At 37.1% G+C, this 15,570-nt stretch overlaps 1 protein-coding gene across 2 annotated transcripts in view; it reads left to right on the top strand.

The window, feature by feature from the left end:
• LOC134791403 (pH-sensitive chloride channel 2-like) overlaps window positions 1–15,570 on the top strand; it is a 33,443-nt gene that overhangs the window by 15,220 nt on the left and 2,653 nt on the right. Inside the window, exons 2-7 of one of the 2 annotated variants that reach the window (XM_063762420.1) lie at window positions 9,056–9,254; window positions 10,297–10,609; window positions 11,124–11,285; window positions 11,990–12,145; window positions 12,403–12,568; window positions 13,119–13,320. In XM_063762420.1, coding sequence (XP_063618490.1) covers window positions 9,056–9,254; window positions 10,297–10,609; window positions 11,124–11,285; window positions 11,990–12,145; window positions 12,403–12,568; window positions 13,119–13,320 — 1,198 coding nt within the window. The remainder of the gene's footprint in view (window positions 1–9,055; window positions 9,255–10,296; window positions 10,610–11,123; window positions 11,286–11,989; window positions 12,146–12,402; window positions 12,569–13,118; window positions 13,321–15,570) is intronic. The other variant, XM_063762421.1, reaches the window with a different exon arrangement.

The following is a 15,570-nucleotide window of genomic DNA, read 5'->3' as shown; positions in this document are numbered from 1 at the left end:
CAAAAACTGAGAGTGGAAAATTTCTCAGCCTGATTTCTTTTTAAATATATACTAAGTAGTCACGTATATACTTAAATCCAAAATATCCAAAAGAAATATCATCCATTGTACACCCCGCTTCCTATACACTGCTCCCGATATGTTTAGTTTTTAATACGCTCGTTATTTTTTTGGATGTTTTTATAGTTGAATGGAAAGAAAACTGTGTGAACTTAATTCAGTAAATAAAATGGATAGAGAAATTTTCCACAGCGAGTAAAAAGGCAATTTCTGAAAAAAGTATAGTTACATGGTAACTTTCTTAGATTTTCAATTTGTAGGTATAAATCGGCAATAAAATGGCATTCCAGTGAAAAAAATAGATTGAGCAATTTTCCGTTCCAAGACACGCCAAAAAATTATATTTTGTTAATATTGGTATTTCTGCGGGGATATGTTTTTTGATATTTCATATATTGTTGCAATACGTTACATGAATATGTTCGGAGAAGAAAGTTTAAACGGAGCATTTTTCCGTAAAAAGATATTAACGATTTAAGACTTTAGGTATTTACTTAAATCCTATTCATTATTATTCTTTGGAAATGTATACGATACTTTTTATTTATTGATACTTTATTATACTGTAAAGCTTTTTCTGGCTGAGGAATTATTGCGGGGTCCACTACCTTTATTACACTAAAGGTACTTGTTTTAAATATTTAATGTGTAATATCTATTGAAGTCACTCCTGTCTTTACAGTTTGCCTTGCAGTTTTTGGTCGAGATACCAAAAGAAAAATGCTATAAATGTTTTGCGAAATCATTTTAAAAACCCATTAAAATCTAAATCCTAGAAACAAAAATTCGCAATTACCACGAGGACGGAAAAATAACTAGGTATTAGTAAGTATGAATATTCAACACTAAACTTGACTAATTTCAATGATAGTGGCTGACGGTTATTAGATATTGTTGTGATGACTATGAAGTAACTGCATCATTAGGCTTGTCGATCGGGGGACAATATTGTGGCAATATTGACAGGCGGTCGTGGCGGCCATTCTGATGCAGATAGATGCGCGCACTATGCCAAGCTATGTAATTCACAAAACGTTCTCCTGTATTAACATATACGCTTATTATACCTACTACCAGTATAACTTAACCTCAAGATCCGTTAGTTTTTACATTAAACCCTTAAATGATGCATGATTTAAGTATTTATTTTTGGCCAGGATTATTAGTAAATTATTTATTATTATTTGACCATTTTTACTGGCACGTTTCTAAGCTTTTGCTGATCGTATGTTGAGCGTACACGGTACTCTATTTGCTTTAGCAAAACTCCAGCATTAAAGTGGTGCTGAGATATGAGATAGGTAGGTATATATTCTTCTGGCAACTTTAACCTCCTAAGTCCCCGCGTACTTGTACAAGTACAAATTAAGGATAGCACTTCAGACCTGATATTTTAACTACATAGATGGCGTAACTGCCTAATGTACTTCCTCAAGTACAATTTTTTCATTCCCTATTTACCGGGTAGTTTTTTTACAACGGCAACACTGACACGGTCATTCTCATTCTATATTCTATGGTCAATTTCGCCACGTTAGACAGGTAAAGTCAACTGTCAGTGTCAGTGTCACTTTTTCGCAAGATGGCCACACAGTCAGGTCGCTGGCCAGCACGAGGTAAGATAATCGGTTTATATCCAAGTAATCACTTATTTTTTCTGTTGTCATACGAAAGTATTAGTATATTTAAATTATAAATATTGTAAAATAAACAATATTTCAAAGAAACCTGTATATTTAAGGAGGTTTGTGATTGATAAAAATAATTTGTACTTACGGTAGTACGTTCGGTCTAACTTACAAGTATTTTTTTCTTATTCTAGCGTTTGATGAAAAGCAAATATCACAATTTTTCAATAACTATGACTTCAAGGACTCGGATAATGAAGATATGTTTATATCTTCCATAAGCTGGACTTTGTTTGTAACAATAATTCTGTTGTTTAATGTAATCCTGGTACCCCGCGATACAGGCGAAGCCTAGTGCGGAGACCTCTGCCTCACTCTGTAATTTGTATTTTTGGAAATAAAGATTTATTATTATTATATTATTATTATTATCTGAACCCGACCTAGAATCAAATAGGGACTTTTCTTCGTTTTCGGAATACGAAGATGGAGAAATAGAAGTTTGTAGTACGCGGATGTGTATCTAGTCATCGATTTCAAAGTGCTCGTGGTCAATGAGGTGGGCGTAACCGTGGTAAAAGCACAAGTGCACAAGGGCGCGACGTGGGCAAAGTACCAGGGATAGGTCTGGAGATCTAGTCCAGGTTTTGAACACCCAAATCCAACCTCCGTGGATGTAGTATGGTATTAAAATAATGAAAAGAGGTTTTTTTATTCACCTTTTTATAAGTAGATGATTAGTTATGTTGTAATAAAGTAAAATTTTTACTTTAGTGATGTTTAGAGAAAATATATGATTTAATTTTACTATTAAATAAATCCTTCAACTTTTTTTATTATACTGTGTAAAAACCCAATGTACTCACACAAGTACAAAATATTTTCAATAACTTCCTTCTTAAAGAGGTGCTATACATAATAAACATACCATAAAAAATACTGAAATTAAAACCTCACTTCAAAAAATCTCTAAAATCGACATCTTTTTGTTTCGGTCAGAAGGACTATTCTTGGTTTGTACATGTTTGTACTTGGTATAGTACAGCCGGCAGATATGACTACTGCTGTCGGAAAAATACAGGACTTACGAGGTTAAGCAAAAGTTCACCACCTAATTAAATAGTAGTGCTATTATAGCACGCTAAGTTTGTACCCCGTAGGGCTGCCCCAAATATAGCAAAGATAATTGGTATTCCGTTGTGCCCTACCTAGTTTCACGTGGTGACCCAAATCTTAGACCAGATTTAAGCGTTCTACATCTACACATCTTTAGCACAAGCCCCAGAGATAATGCTTTAGTTGAAATTAAACACATCTCTCACTCCAATAGGCAATAACAAAGCTGCCTCGCCATCGCCCAAGATACCTACTTACTGCAATCCGAATGTAATCTCATTATATGTCGAATAAAATGGTTAAGTGTATGCTGTTAACTACGTCACCTGGACCTCAATATACTGGCTAGCACATTCGATGCACTCAATAAATGAAGAGAGAGAACCCCCGTTTCATCGACCTTTAAACATAACGTAGATCAAATTTAAATCTACCTAACTCGCACTTTATGTCATTTTAATAAAGTCCATTTTTATTCGTCAACGTTCAATTATCACAGTCGTTTCCCTGGATATACATGATTTACATGAATGTTTAACTAACTTAACACTTCATTTCCAAACCGATTTCCTCACCATACATCCTTAAGACCTTGCAGAGGAGGTAAATAAATAAAATATACGAATTTGTCGCTGCACACCGATCTTCAACTTTTGTTTTGTTTTAATGTTAGGTAATTGCATGTTGACGTATTGCAAGACCGATATTCAAAGCTTTATAAGCGATATTAAAATTGAGGGTTGTATATAATTACGAGACTCAACCGACTAAAATATTTCTGCCTTGATCTGCCTTACTTTGTCTTATGTATTGTGCATTTTCCCTAAGCCTTGGCTTGGCCGTGGTAAATTTGGTGAATATTTGATGGGATCTATGAGGACTAGTCGATTTAGGTACCTACCTATATATAGTTGGTCAAACCAATTTGTCGGTCAGTAAGAACCAGGAAAATTATACTCATCCTTTTCTTTTGGGTGCTGTACCAGTGTAAGACAAAGATAGTATGATTCTCTCTGTCTATGATTGAAATGAGATAGTCCTTTGACAAACTATATTTCAGCCGCATACCTACTTAATTATGTATATCGTATCGTATCAGAGTTCTTAATCGTAAGATTCTCACGATTATCGTGGATACTGAATTAGTACTCTGTTTAGTTACCGATAATTACTCAATAGACATGTCCTGAAACTTATTTATAATAGCAACTCTTAATTAGTTTGTCTGCGTGTAGTCGTGCGTGACTGCCGTTGCGGTGTTGGTTGTGTTGTGGATCATCCATATTATCGCTTATTAGCGATAAGTAAACTTTATTTGAGTTGTGATATTCTTGGCTAAATTTAACTCTAACTGTACACGACCAATTGTGAATATCGAGTATGACCTTTTGCCACTGAGTTACAAAAACTTAATAATACGTACCTTACCTACTAGAATATTCGGTGCGCACAACTCAGTAGAAAATGTACCTAATTAATACAAGATTTTGTAGGACAGTTTTAGCGTGACAGGCTTTGTCATTGCATATAATAAACCGATCTCAGAATCGTTATGCAAAATCTTTAGGACTAAACACATGTTCAATGTGTGGCTCTATGATATTGAATAGTGTCAAGGTGCTCCGAAGAACGGAGGCTGCGTAGGTAATTAATCGTGCCGACAGTACCAATATTTATGATAACCATGGTTTATAGGAGCGGAAAGATAACCTAGCTATCTCTGCCAAACACCAACGTTATCCGTGGTTGATTTATTGAAGGAAGGGCACGCCGAATTTTCTGTCGTTTACCTATCTATGTAAATTCGGAGCATCCTAGAGAACATGCATTCAGTATCTAATAGGGTTGTACGATAGGTACGTGTTACTCAAAGTGTACAACCCATGAATATAATCAGAATATAGCTTAAATTATTTATTAACATAACAACAACATATATGAGCTGTCACGGTGTATATAATTTGAGTCCACCGTTCCTTTTCTGTCAGAACTTTTGCCAAAGTATTTATTTTCCATTTTGGAATCTTTATTTATAATTAGTTAATGTCTAATATTAATAATCTAAGTGCGAGGTTAAATTTCACTTCAATTTTAAGCGAAGTGCATGTCTTCATGCAAAAAAGAAAGCTTCCTATATCACATGATTATTACCCCTAGCTAACTTTAATTTAGCATTGATAATAATTTAATAAAAATATAAATTGGTTTCCGGAATGCTCCCCATTATAATTATGTATTGGAGGTCTTAGCGACAAGGTAATTTAGTGGTAGGTACTGAAACTTACCTACCTACCTCTGACCAACAAAAGCACGTGACAGCGTGACACATTAAGTTTTCTGAATTGTTTACAGAAACATGTAATTATTTTGGCAATTATCTGTAATAACGTGGTGCTTTTTTTTACGTACTTGTTGATTTGTAACCATTAGTCATTTACAGCTTGTTATGATTACTATTTAAACCCCCATTACCGCGGCTACAGAAGTTTTTATTTTTTCACCACACCAGCTCGGAAAGGCTTACTTTGCACTTCAAAAACGGATAGCAAAGTTGCACTTTGCTATTAGTAATTCACATGTGAGGCAAAGTAATCAAATGCAAATTTTCAGTTGTTTGCTGGTAGAATTAATTGACTTTTAAATGATGATTTTGGATGATAAATATTTAATAACATTCATTGGAATTTGATTTGGTATGATTTTGTTTGATATTTTACATTTAATATTTGCTTCGGGTTGGTGTGGTGAAAAATTTTGTGTTTCACTAGGGGGCAAATTTTGTTTAACCTTCGCCACGCTACGCTCGTGGTTCAATTATGGAATCTTTCGCTTGCTCGGGTATCAATATTAGCACGAGCGGTTAAACAACAACTTTGCCCCCTTGTAAAACAAATAACTATTGTTTCTAACCAGCTTAAACTTAAACTTTTATCTGTAGTATCTATATATCTACGTACGGAGCTTTTACGTAGGTACTTAAAGTTCCCAGTTAAGTTGGTTGTTTCTCCGTGACACTCACGTTACTTTTACTTAAGTACCTATATAATGGCCTTTGTCGGTTAGTCCATCTACCTCCACAGCGAGTAGCTGGAGCTAAACAAACTAGATAACCTCGCATAAACCCTGGTTTAGCAATCCCAATCCAAACACTATTTCTAATATATTATGTATGAGTTTAATCTTCTACCCAGATATGATTAAACCTCTTTGTGGTGGTATTTGCCGACGCGACCGCAAACAATGGTGTTCTTTAAACTGAACTTAAAACTTTCAGCGCGAGCCTTATCTTTTCTTTGCTTTGCGTTAAAGGTTTATTAATACGAATTGAATACATGTTTCATTTAATTTCAGGATCTTTGGTCTGAGGTATTTTAAGAGATCAAGAAGGTAGCCTAATGTTGCTGCTTACATAACATTAATTAGTCATATGTATTAGTGGTTCATAATGCAAATAAAATTATGCGTCAGTTGTCTTGAATAAATAATACAACGTAGACACTAAATAAGTACGATAGAGTTATTATAATGACGCAACTAAGTATACCGTGTACAACACAATTATATTTGTTCTGAATCTCTCTTAGCGAAAAACTTAATCATATTATTTATTTGAAATGGCTTTTGCTTTAATGATATAAGTACCTACATGTCATGTGATGTGAATTACATATTACCTACTTTGAACGGTAGTAAGATATCCCTGTGCCCGCGTGGTGTAAAGAAAATGTAATTTCTGACCAAATGAAGAAAAATAAGGTACTGTGTTCAGTAGGTAAAGTATTTGGGTCGCCATAAGAATTTATTGTTATATTCATCTGGATCAATTGAATTGAATTGAATGGGATATTTGAAAGAATTATGTGTTGTACAAGGACATCATTTATATTGTCTTCGCTATACTTAATGCGATTAAATTATAAGATTTTAACCAACAGCTAATTCAACCACTAAAGCTGGTAAAAAATGTCCCGCATGCGACCTACTTAATTGTCATACAATACAAATTAAATATGAGCTTGTAAAACCGGGAAGGTAAGTTTGTACAATGGTGTAAGTACAGCACACTACCTCTCTAATGTGTACGTAGCGGGCGGCTTAGGCTTAATCTTAAAGCAAATCTTAGCGAATTGGTTCATAATGTTATCAGCCAAAGTAAATATTAGCATTTTTGTCGTCAGCGGCTCCCACCGCGACCTTGTGCACCACGAATCCATATTAGCCAGGCACCAATACCTACCGAATTACCGATTAGCAAATAACATAGCTCAGACGGCCTCACTTTCAGGTGAAAGGGGACGACAGCTTTTCCATACAAACGTAGTCCCCATTTCCCTCTCCAGATATTAACATTGTAGAAAATGATTTTTACGCATTTTGATGTATTTTTCACAGCTATCTCGATAGCTCGCTCGTGTTTCTTTTTTCATTATTATTAAGAGATAGGAGCTTTTAAATTTTTTGTACGGAATATGTTTTTCGCTCTTCGCTCTCTTGTAAAAATCAAAAAATCGAAAAAGTCATGCGACCCCTTATAGGTATGGTTAATATTTAATAAATTGTGAAATAAATAATTTCCATAATGTCAATATCCAGGGAGAATAATGACTAAGTTTGTATCGAGAAGCGGTCGTTGACTATCCTCTTAAGGTAAACGTCCTAGCCTAGCGTTAGACAGCCTAATTCCAACAGTTGACAGGCCGTTGTCAACTCTAAGGCTTTGAATTATGTTTGAAGTTGGCAACTATTGGGACAGACTCCAGCACTGGAACACACGATTTGAGAACATAATGGCAATTCGTCTGGTTGACGTAACTGGTGACCGAAGAGCTGGCGGCTACCTCGCACAACGTATCAGCATTGCGATACAGCAAGGAAATGCCACCAGCATCCTTGGTACAATGCCTCAAGGGCGTATTTTAGATTTAAGCTAGTTATTAATTTCTTTTAGTAATAATACCACTGTATATATCTTGTTTGTAAATAAATGATGTGTAACATATGGCAATTCATTGTTTAACTAGAGATAATAAATTGTTTAGAAAAATTATGGGCTCATAACCTGAACCCATATCAAATAGTCTGGATAGTTTTCGGTACACCTGTAAATTAAACTTACATGGAAAAAGTATGATCATATGAACGTTACCCTTTTAAATGCAATATTGCGATACACTAAAATGATCATAATAAAGTTTAAGGCGCGAAAAACGTGTTCATGCAAACCTTACTGTAACATTATAAATGCTAAGTATCTATTTGTTAGTCAAATCTCTGCAACCGTGTACATTCGTGATAAAGCATACTCGTACTTAGATAAATAAATATGAGTAACACCAAGTATAATATGCACGCAGGGATTTCTGTGTAGGTAAATCCGAATTGCTCTACCAACTAATTCAAAAACACAATGTTATTTTTTACCTATATAAGGTAACGGTATAAGGTAAACGTCTTAGTGTTTGACAGCCTAATTCCAGTGCATAGTTTGTCACATCCATTACTTGAAAGTAAGATTGAAGGTGACAACTATTGGGACAGTGGGACATTTAGGTACGTTGTTAAGGAATAACAATGCTAAAAATATGTGCGTTTACGGAACCTTTGAAGTGCGAGTCGGACTCGCACTTGGCCGGTTTTTACATACAGGGTATTTTTTTAATTAGGTACCTGCAATATTTTGCGAGTTTAATATTATAGGTCATCTTGAGCAACTTCTATTATGGAACCAACGAACCTGCAATGTGTATTTCCTCATAATTTTCCAGTGGAAAAATTAACCCCGCCAGACAATGAATAATGTATCACTTGGTTTTAAAGTGCTTGTTTTTATAAATGACTTACGATTGGGTAACTGGAAACATAGACTTAAGTACCTTTTAGTGTCTCACAGACAGTGCTTTTCCGTACCTACTCATTTATGTGCGGTCTAGGCCGTCTGGGGTTTCCTTAATCATAGTCACAAGTCTAAGCGGTAAAGATGATGCATTTTGCAGTGAACTTATGACGTTGATGTGAAGTAAACTATAACTTTAGACGTCCGAGTGCTTGTCACTGTCCCAGTACTTAGGTACATATCCTTTTCTACCTACATCTGTATGCAGTAGGCTCGGTAGGTATATTACATTTTGGGATCTAGAACCCTACTTTGGATTGGATATAGGGTTTAGTTTAGGGTTTCAACCATTGGGGATTCTCTATTTTGCTTTAACAGCCCAGGCTACTTACTAAGGTCGTGATATTTTGTATTGCAGCCCGGCGCCGGCGCCGGTGGAATGCCCATCGCTGGAAAACGGCGACAGTTACACACAGTCAGAGTTCCTGTCGCGGCTAGCGCACGAGTGCCGCTACGACCGCCTTCTGCTGCCAACATACCAGACGCCTACCGACGTGGTGTACGTGCACGCCAGCGCATACGTCTACTTCATCCAGCCCGCGGAGGCGCATGATTTGGTATGTAGCGCCAGAGTTTCTAAACCGTTCCTAAGATTGTTTCCTGTCTACCTACAAAGCTAGTCGCAGTCAAGGTTCCTGCCGCGACAATCGCACGAATGCTGCTACGACCGTCTGCTACTGCTCACCTACGCGACATCTACTGCGCGATGTGGTGTGGTATACGCACGCCATGCAGGTACTACGTCTACTCTATCCAGCCCGCGCGGCGCATGATTTGGTATGTAGCGCCAGAGTCACTAAACCGTTTCTAAGATTGTTTCCTGTCTACCTATAAGCTAGTCGCAGTCTTCGTTCCTGTCGCGGCAAGCACACGAATGCTGCTATGACACGACCGCCTGCTACTGCTCACCTACGTGACGCCTACCAATATGGTGTATATGCACGCCAGATACTACGTCTACTCTATCCAGCCCTCGGAGGCGCATTATACGTATTAGCACCAGAGTCCACAAATCATTACTGCAATTGTCTGTCTATCTATGTACGAGTTATTCATACTTGCAGTCGTCGTTCCTGTTGCGGCTAGAACATGAGTGCCGCTGTGTCTACTTCACTAGCCCAGATGACTTTTGTTAAAGTACTTATGTAACGGCAGAGTTAAATGTACCGCATCTAGATAGGTAGCCCCTGTACTTCACCCTTAAATTAAAAATTGTCCACTTTGACATAGGCAGTGTTACCTTCTTAAAGCGCTTTAAGCTTTATTGCGCTTGAAGAAATTCAAGTTCCAGAAAATATTCGAAAATAGCTATTCCACCGGATATTCGGTACCAGTCTAGCAGAGACATATTAAGCGCATATATGGAACGCGAGAACGAGCCAGGCATACTGTGCGACAATTGCGTCCACATAATTCTAGGTATTAGGTAGTGACTATATATACCTAACACATACCGAGCTACATACACCTACCTACATACCTCACGCAAAATAGGCACGATGGTTGTCGATTTGCGGAAAATGCCCAGAAGTACTAACACCTACCTATTACCTATTAACAGCTATTAATATTTATATAATAGCGAAAAATCTTTTTCAGAACTTCAAGTTGCATTTCCTCCTGCAACTAAGATGGACCGATGCTCGGCTTGCCTACGCTCTTTACTCCCCTGAGCGCACCAGAATCATCGGTGAAAACGACCTACGCCAGCGTGTATGGGTTCCCCACCTGTACATGTCCAACGAGCAGTCCTCCAGCCTCATGGGGACGGACAGCAAGGATGTGCTGATCTCCATAGCACCTGACGGGGAGGTGTTGTTCAGCAGACGCATGCAAGCCGTACTCTATTGCTGGATGAACCTGCAAAAGTTCCCGTTTGACGACCAAACTTGTTCGATGAATCTCGAAAGCTGTGAGTATCGAGTGCTTTATCTACTTTATGTCCTTAGATTACAGAAAGATAAATTATAAAACTTACCTACGATTTTTGTATGGCGCAATACAGTAGGTATTACAGTAGTATAGGTAACAGCTTAAAAAACAATTTACCTACAGCTTTTGTATGACGTCATACCCACTAAAAAGTAAACTACCTATCTATCAAAGTTGTATTTAATAAATTCTACGAGGTATTTACTTATAATTAATAATTATTATAAGTATGTAGGTACCTAACTATCAAGTACATACCTAAATACCTGTTACATAATAAGGAAAACTTACCCAGACATGTGGTCACTATTAGGTACCTACTTAGGAATATTAATGTTATAATACTTCTATTTAATGACCATATTTGATTGGTTTTCTTATGTAGTTGTAGGTATACAACTACATAAGAAAACCAATCAACCTAGTACCTACTTAGTACGTACTATAGGGACGTAGATAGTGACTCGCATTATTGCTTGCTATTATATTTTCAGGGAAATACAACGCATCTAGTTTGCGCATCATGTGGGAAAGAGACAACCCCGTGCACCTCTCATCTGAACTGCATCTCACGGAGTACTCGCTCATTGACTACTGGACCAATGAATCAGTCGTTCGAGGCGATATAGTAAATATGCGGCTGGGGGGAGGTAGATGTAATGTCCTTTATTTATGTTTGTGGCGTCTTTACAGGGTGTTGTTAAGGTGGTAGTACTAGTGCTCGACATGCTAATGCCCAATAGATGACACCCTGCTGTTATCTCTATTGACAATGACTTAAGTTTCAAGATGACATGTACTGGGACCGCGTCAAGCACCAGTACCACCATCTTGCCCCTAGCTAGATGATACCTGCCTACACATGCTGTGACGACTAATCGAGTACCTTCTCAGGAATGTGTTTTTGATATACTCAAGTGTAGGTTTTTCCGTTTTCATTTGGCAAAACCTGGGACTCAATATCGGATGGAAACCAAGACCGAGTTTTCCGAAAGTATCATGCGATAAATCTGGAGCAAGACAACCCTGTCACTTGTTACGTTTAGTGTAAACTTTAACCAGCAAAAGGGTTAAATTCATTAGATTCCTTAAACTTGGGTCATCCTTAAAGCAACTATGTCCTACCTAAGTAATAAGGTTATAATTTTCCTTGCGCTCTTCCATCAAGTACCTATGATACTAAAATGACACCGTGAAGTCCATCCAATCCGAGTGATAATCCCTACCATCGTTAAATAGTGTTTATGAGTAAGTAGGCAGAATAATCATCAATCGTACAGGTTATGAACGACACCCTCAGCTTTTATGATAAATACTCCAGATACTTTAATTTGTTGCTAACAGTCTCTTGAATTTTCAGCCGGGAACTACAGTGCCCTTAAGTTCACGTTTAAACTGGGTCGAGAAGTGGGCTACTATCTGATGGACTACTTCATCCCCTCCATGATGATCGTCGCCATGTCATGGGTCACCTTTTGGTTGCAGGCTGACGCATCGGCTCCTAGGATAACATTAGGTAAAGTATCATAAATAACTATCATTCACCTTCTACCTGTGATGAGTCACACAGTTTGACTTTCCTCCATCTCCAAAACTTATGTACCTAACTTATGCAAATTTTATATTTTTAAAGTTTAAGTTGTTTCACAAGTTTTTCTACCAGTTATGTCTCTATTTCGTTGTTTACGCGTCTTATCTCTCTTATAATCTGTAACTTTTGTGGGTTTAGTTCTATATATCTATAAGTAAATGGTTTTGTTATACAATTTCCAGGCACCAGCACGATGCTGTCGTTCATTACGCTGGCCTCGTCTCAGGCCAAAACGCTGCCAAAGGTGTCCTACATCAAAGCCAGTGAAATTTGGTTCCTCGGCTGCATCGGTTTCATCTTCTCGGCTCTAGTAGAGTTTGCATTTGTTAACACTATTTGGCGAAGAAAGTAAGTACTTAACCCTAAAATCTACCAAATTAAATAGAATTAGACCAAAAAAAGTCTCCGGTTTGATAGCCCACGCAGTGCATGTGTTATTCATACGTCATAATTTCATAGATGTTTGCGTTTAAAATAACACTTGCACTTCGTGGGTTATCAAAGGCGCTGCAGACTTTTTTTGGTCTAACTCTAGATTTCAATTTTCCTATGATCTTTTACCAGCAGATATTATTTTTTGAACTTTTCAAAACTGAAATAAAAATAAAGATATTTAATACTGATACAGTTTTAAAATAAGCAATTCGGTGCAAATCGAGTTCTATGCATACCTCCCGGTGCCGCCTAAAATAACCGACTTGGTTTAACATTCGGTAGGTATATCTCAAAACTTTTTTGTAATGCGTTGCGAGTCTTGCATCTTTTTACATTGTAATGTTTTTGATGGGATTTTATACTCCGTTTTAAGCGACAGTATCTCAGGGCCAAAAAGAATTTTGTCAGGCTGTAATTAAGTAAATCTAACCTACGTTTATTTAATATCATATTCGTTTAACAGGAAAGTAGTTAACCTGAAGAAAGTGAACAGTAAATACATTCTGAAGAGCACGCTAACGCCCCGGCTGGCTCGGAAAGAGCTCCAGAAAGAGCTGCAGGAGTCCTCACCGCAGCTCACCAAGTCGCGCTCCTGCTCGTCGCTGCAGCGGGAGACCAGCGCCGACCCCGCGGGCCCTGGGTTCAATAACTACCTTACTGTACATGTAAGTACACCTACACCTAAGATCTTTACCATGCTGTCAGTTATGGCCAAATTATCAGGTCGCGCTCTTCCTTGTCACTCCAACGGCAGACTATCTTCGACCCAGCGAGCCCTGACAATAACTACATCACTATGTATGTATATAACCTTCCACAGTGACAGCAGTTTATCCATTAAGGAAAGGACGAGGTTTCGTCGCGGTGTAAGAGTCTCTAACCCTTTATTTACGGCTGCGTCTCGGGTGGCAGCAGTTGCCCGACTAACAAAAAAAACCGGCCAAGTGCGAGTCGGACTCGCGTTCCAAGGGTTCCGTACATTAAGCCCGACTCACGCTTGACTGCACATATCTAATAGGTTTTCCTGTCATCTATAGGTAACGAACTATATTGTGTATTTTTTTCAAATTTTTGGACCCAGTAGTTTCGGAGATAAAGGGGGATGGTCATTTTTTGGCTATTTTCTTAAATAACTTCTAAGGTCTATGTATTTTAATTTTTTTTTAATAACCCCGTGGTCAACAGAAATCGCGGGGTGAATAGAGAAATTTTGAACTTTTTGTTTCAAGTTGTTATATTTAAAAACGTACATCTCTAAAATTTGATTTTTTGGTATACGCATATAGTAGACTATTTATTCTCTACATTGATACCAAAAGAACTTAATCAACCTGCCTAAAAGTTAGATTTTTTTGACTCCAAAGTACGCTCTCGCCGAGGTAAGAAATCAAGCCTCTCTGAACTTTGTTCTAGCGGTAAATGTTTTGACATTAACTAAGTAAAAGTTAGCTAACCTGGTAATACAGTATCTGTAGTACCTAAATAATAAATGAAATCACTAATTTTCTCTATAATAAAGCATTTTTTTTTAAATACTAATAACAAGCAATTTTAAAGGGGTCAATGGACACCCATATGGGGTGAACAGTTACGCCATAGGGGGTGATTAGATACAACAAAGGGGTGTAAAGACACGCCTTGGGGGTTAAAAGACACGAAAAAATAATTTTGTGTCAAATAGCTGTTTAACAGATATATATACCATTTGCCAATAAAGTATCAACATAATAACGACCAAATTCGATGCCTATGACAACTAAAACTTAATATTTCTATTCACCCCTTTCTTGTGTCTATCGACCCCGTTTTAAGGATATGGAGAAAACAGGTAGTTTTCTTTGATTTTCTCTGAATTGGTTAGGTAAACATTTATTTCACAAATGCAAAAGTGAAGAATTAACCAAGACTCAAAAAATGATATCAAAATTTTTACTTTTATCATTTAGATTATTGGCGAAAATCGTCCTTGAAGTTGAAAATCGTGTCTTTTCACACCGTTTTACGGTATTTGTAATTCACAAAATGAGCTCTTTCATTTGATATATAACACGATATAGTTTGAAAAACTTTATTTTTTAGCTTTCTCATTTACCCCCCAAAAGTAGCCCCCACAAATGTTTAAAATTCATTTGTTTACATTACATGTCCATCTTTGGGTCAGTAATTTATTTTATATATATGTACCAAATTTCAACTTAATTGGTCCAGTAGTTTCCGAGAAAATAGGCTGTGACAGACGGACAGACGGACAGACGCACGAGTGATCCTATAAGTGTTCCGTTTTTTCCTTTTGAGGTGCGGAACCCTCAAAAGTGATTAAATAGAAATTTGTTAAATTTGTTTTAAACTATAGTCAATGCGAATAAAAATGCTGACTGATGGTACGGAATCGATTGAGTCTAATCATATTTTTTGTCCATTTTCACGCGTCACTGGAGTTAAGATTAAGCAAGGTGAAGTACATTTCATTCAGATTTGTAGATTTAGTTTGACCCAGTAATAGCTCTTAAAGTAAGTACCTACTTAAGTACTTTATACGATGGAAGATTTTGTCGCGTGCACAATGAAATTCGTCCTTGAGACATTTACATCTCTTTCGATTCCATATATACAAAACAAGTAGGTACGATAGACAAAAAACGCAAGTCTTTAAAGAAATGGATTTAGTCTCGTTAATTAGTTTAGCTAATTACTCGATTGTGAATGTTGTTGTGGTTCAAGGTTTGCACCGTTGGTGTTTTTTGTAATAGGTAAAACCGAACAGGAAAGTTCTAATAGCTACATTTTAATAACATAAGGTCAGGTGGGGTTAATGGGGAGTAATGCAATTTTATGTTTCTGTGCATAGCTTAAGCCGTTTAGACCTAATCAGTATACAAAGTACCTACCGATAACTGTCCACAAACGATTAAGCT

Source organism: Cydia splendana, chromosome 6 (assembly GCF_910591565.1).
Source record: "Cydia splendana chromosome 6, ilCydSple1.2, whole genome shotgun sequence".
Lineage (NCBI taxonomy): Eukaryota > Metazoa > Arthropoda > Insecta > Lepidoptera > Tortricidae > Cydia > Cydia splendana.
The sequence above is the reverse complement of the archived record's forward strand: the minus strand, read 5'-3'. Positions and strand labels throughout refer to the sequence as shown.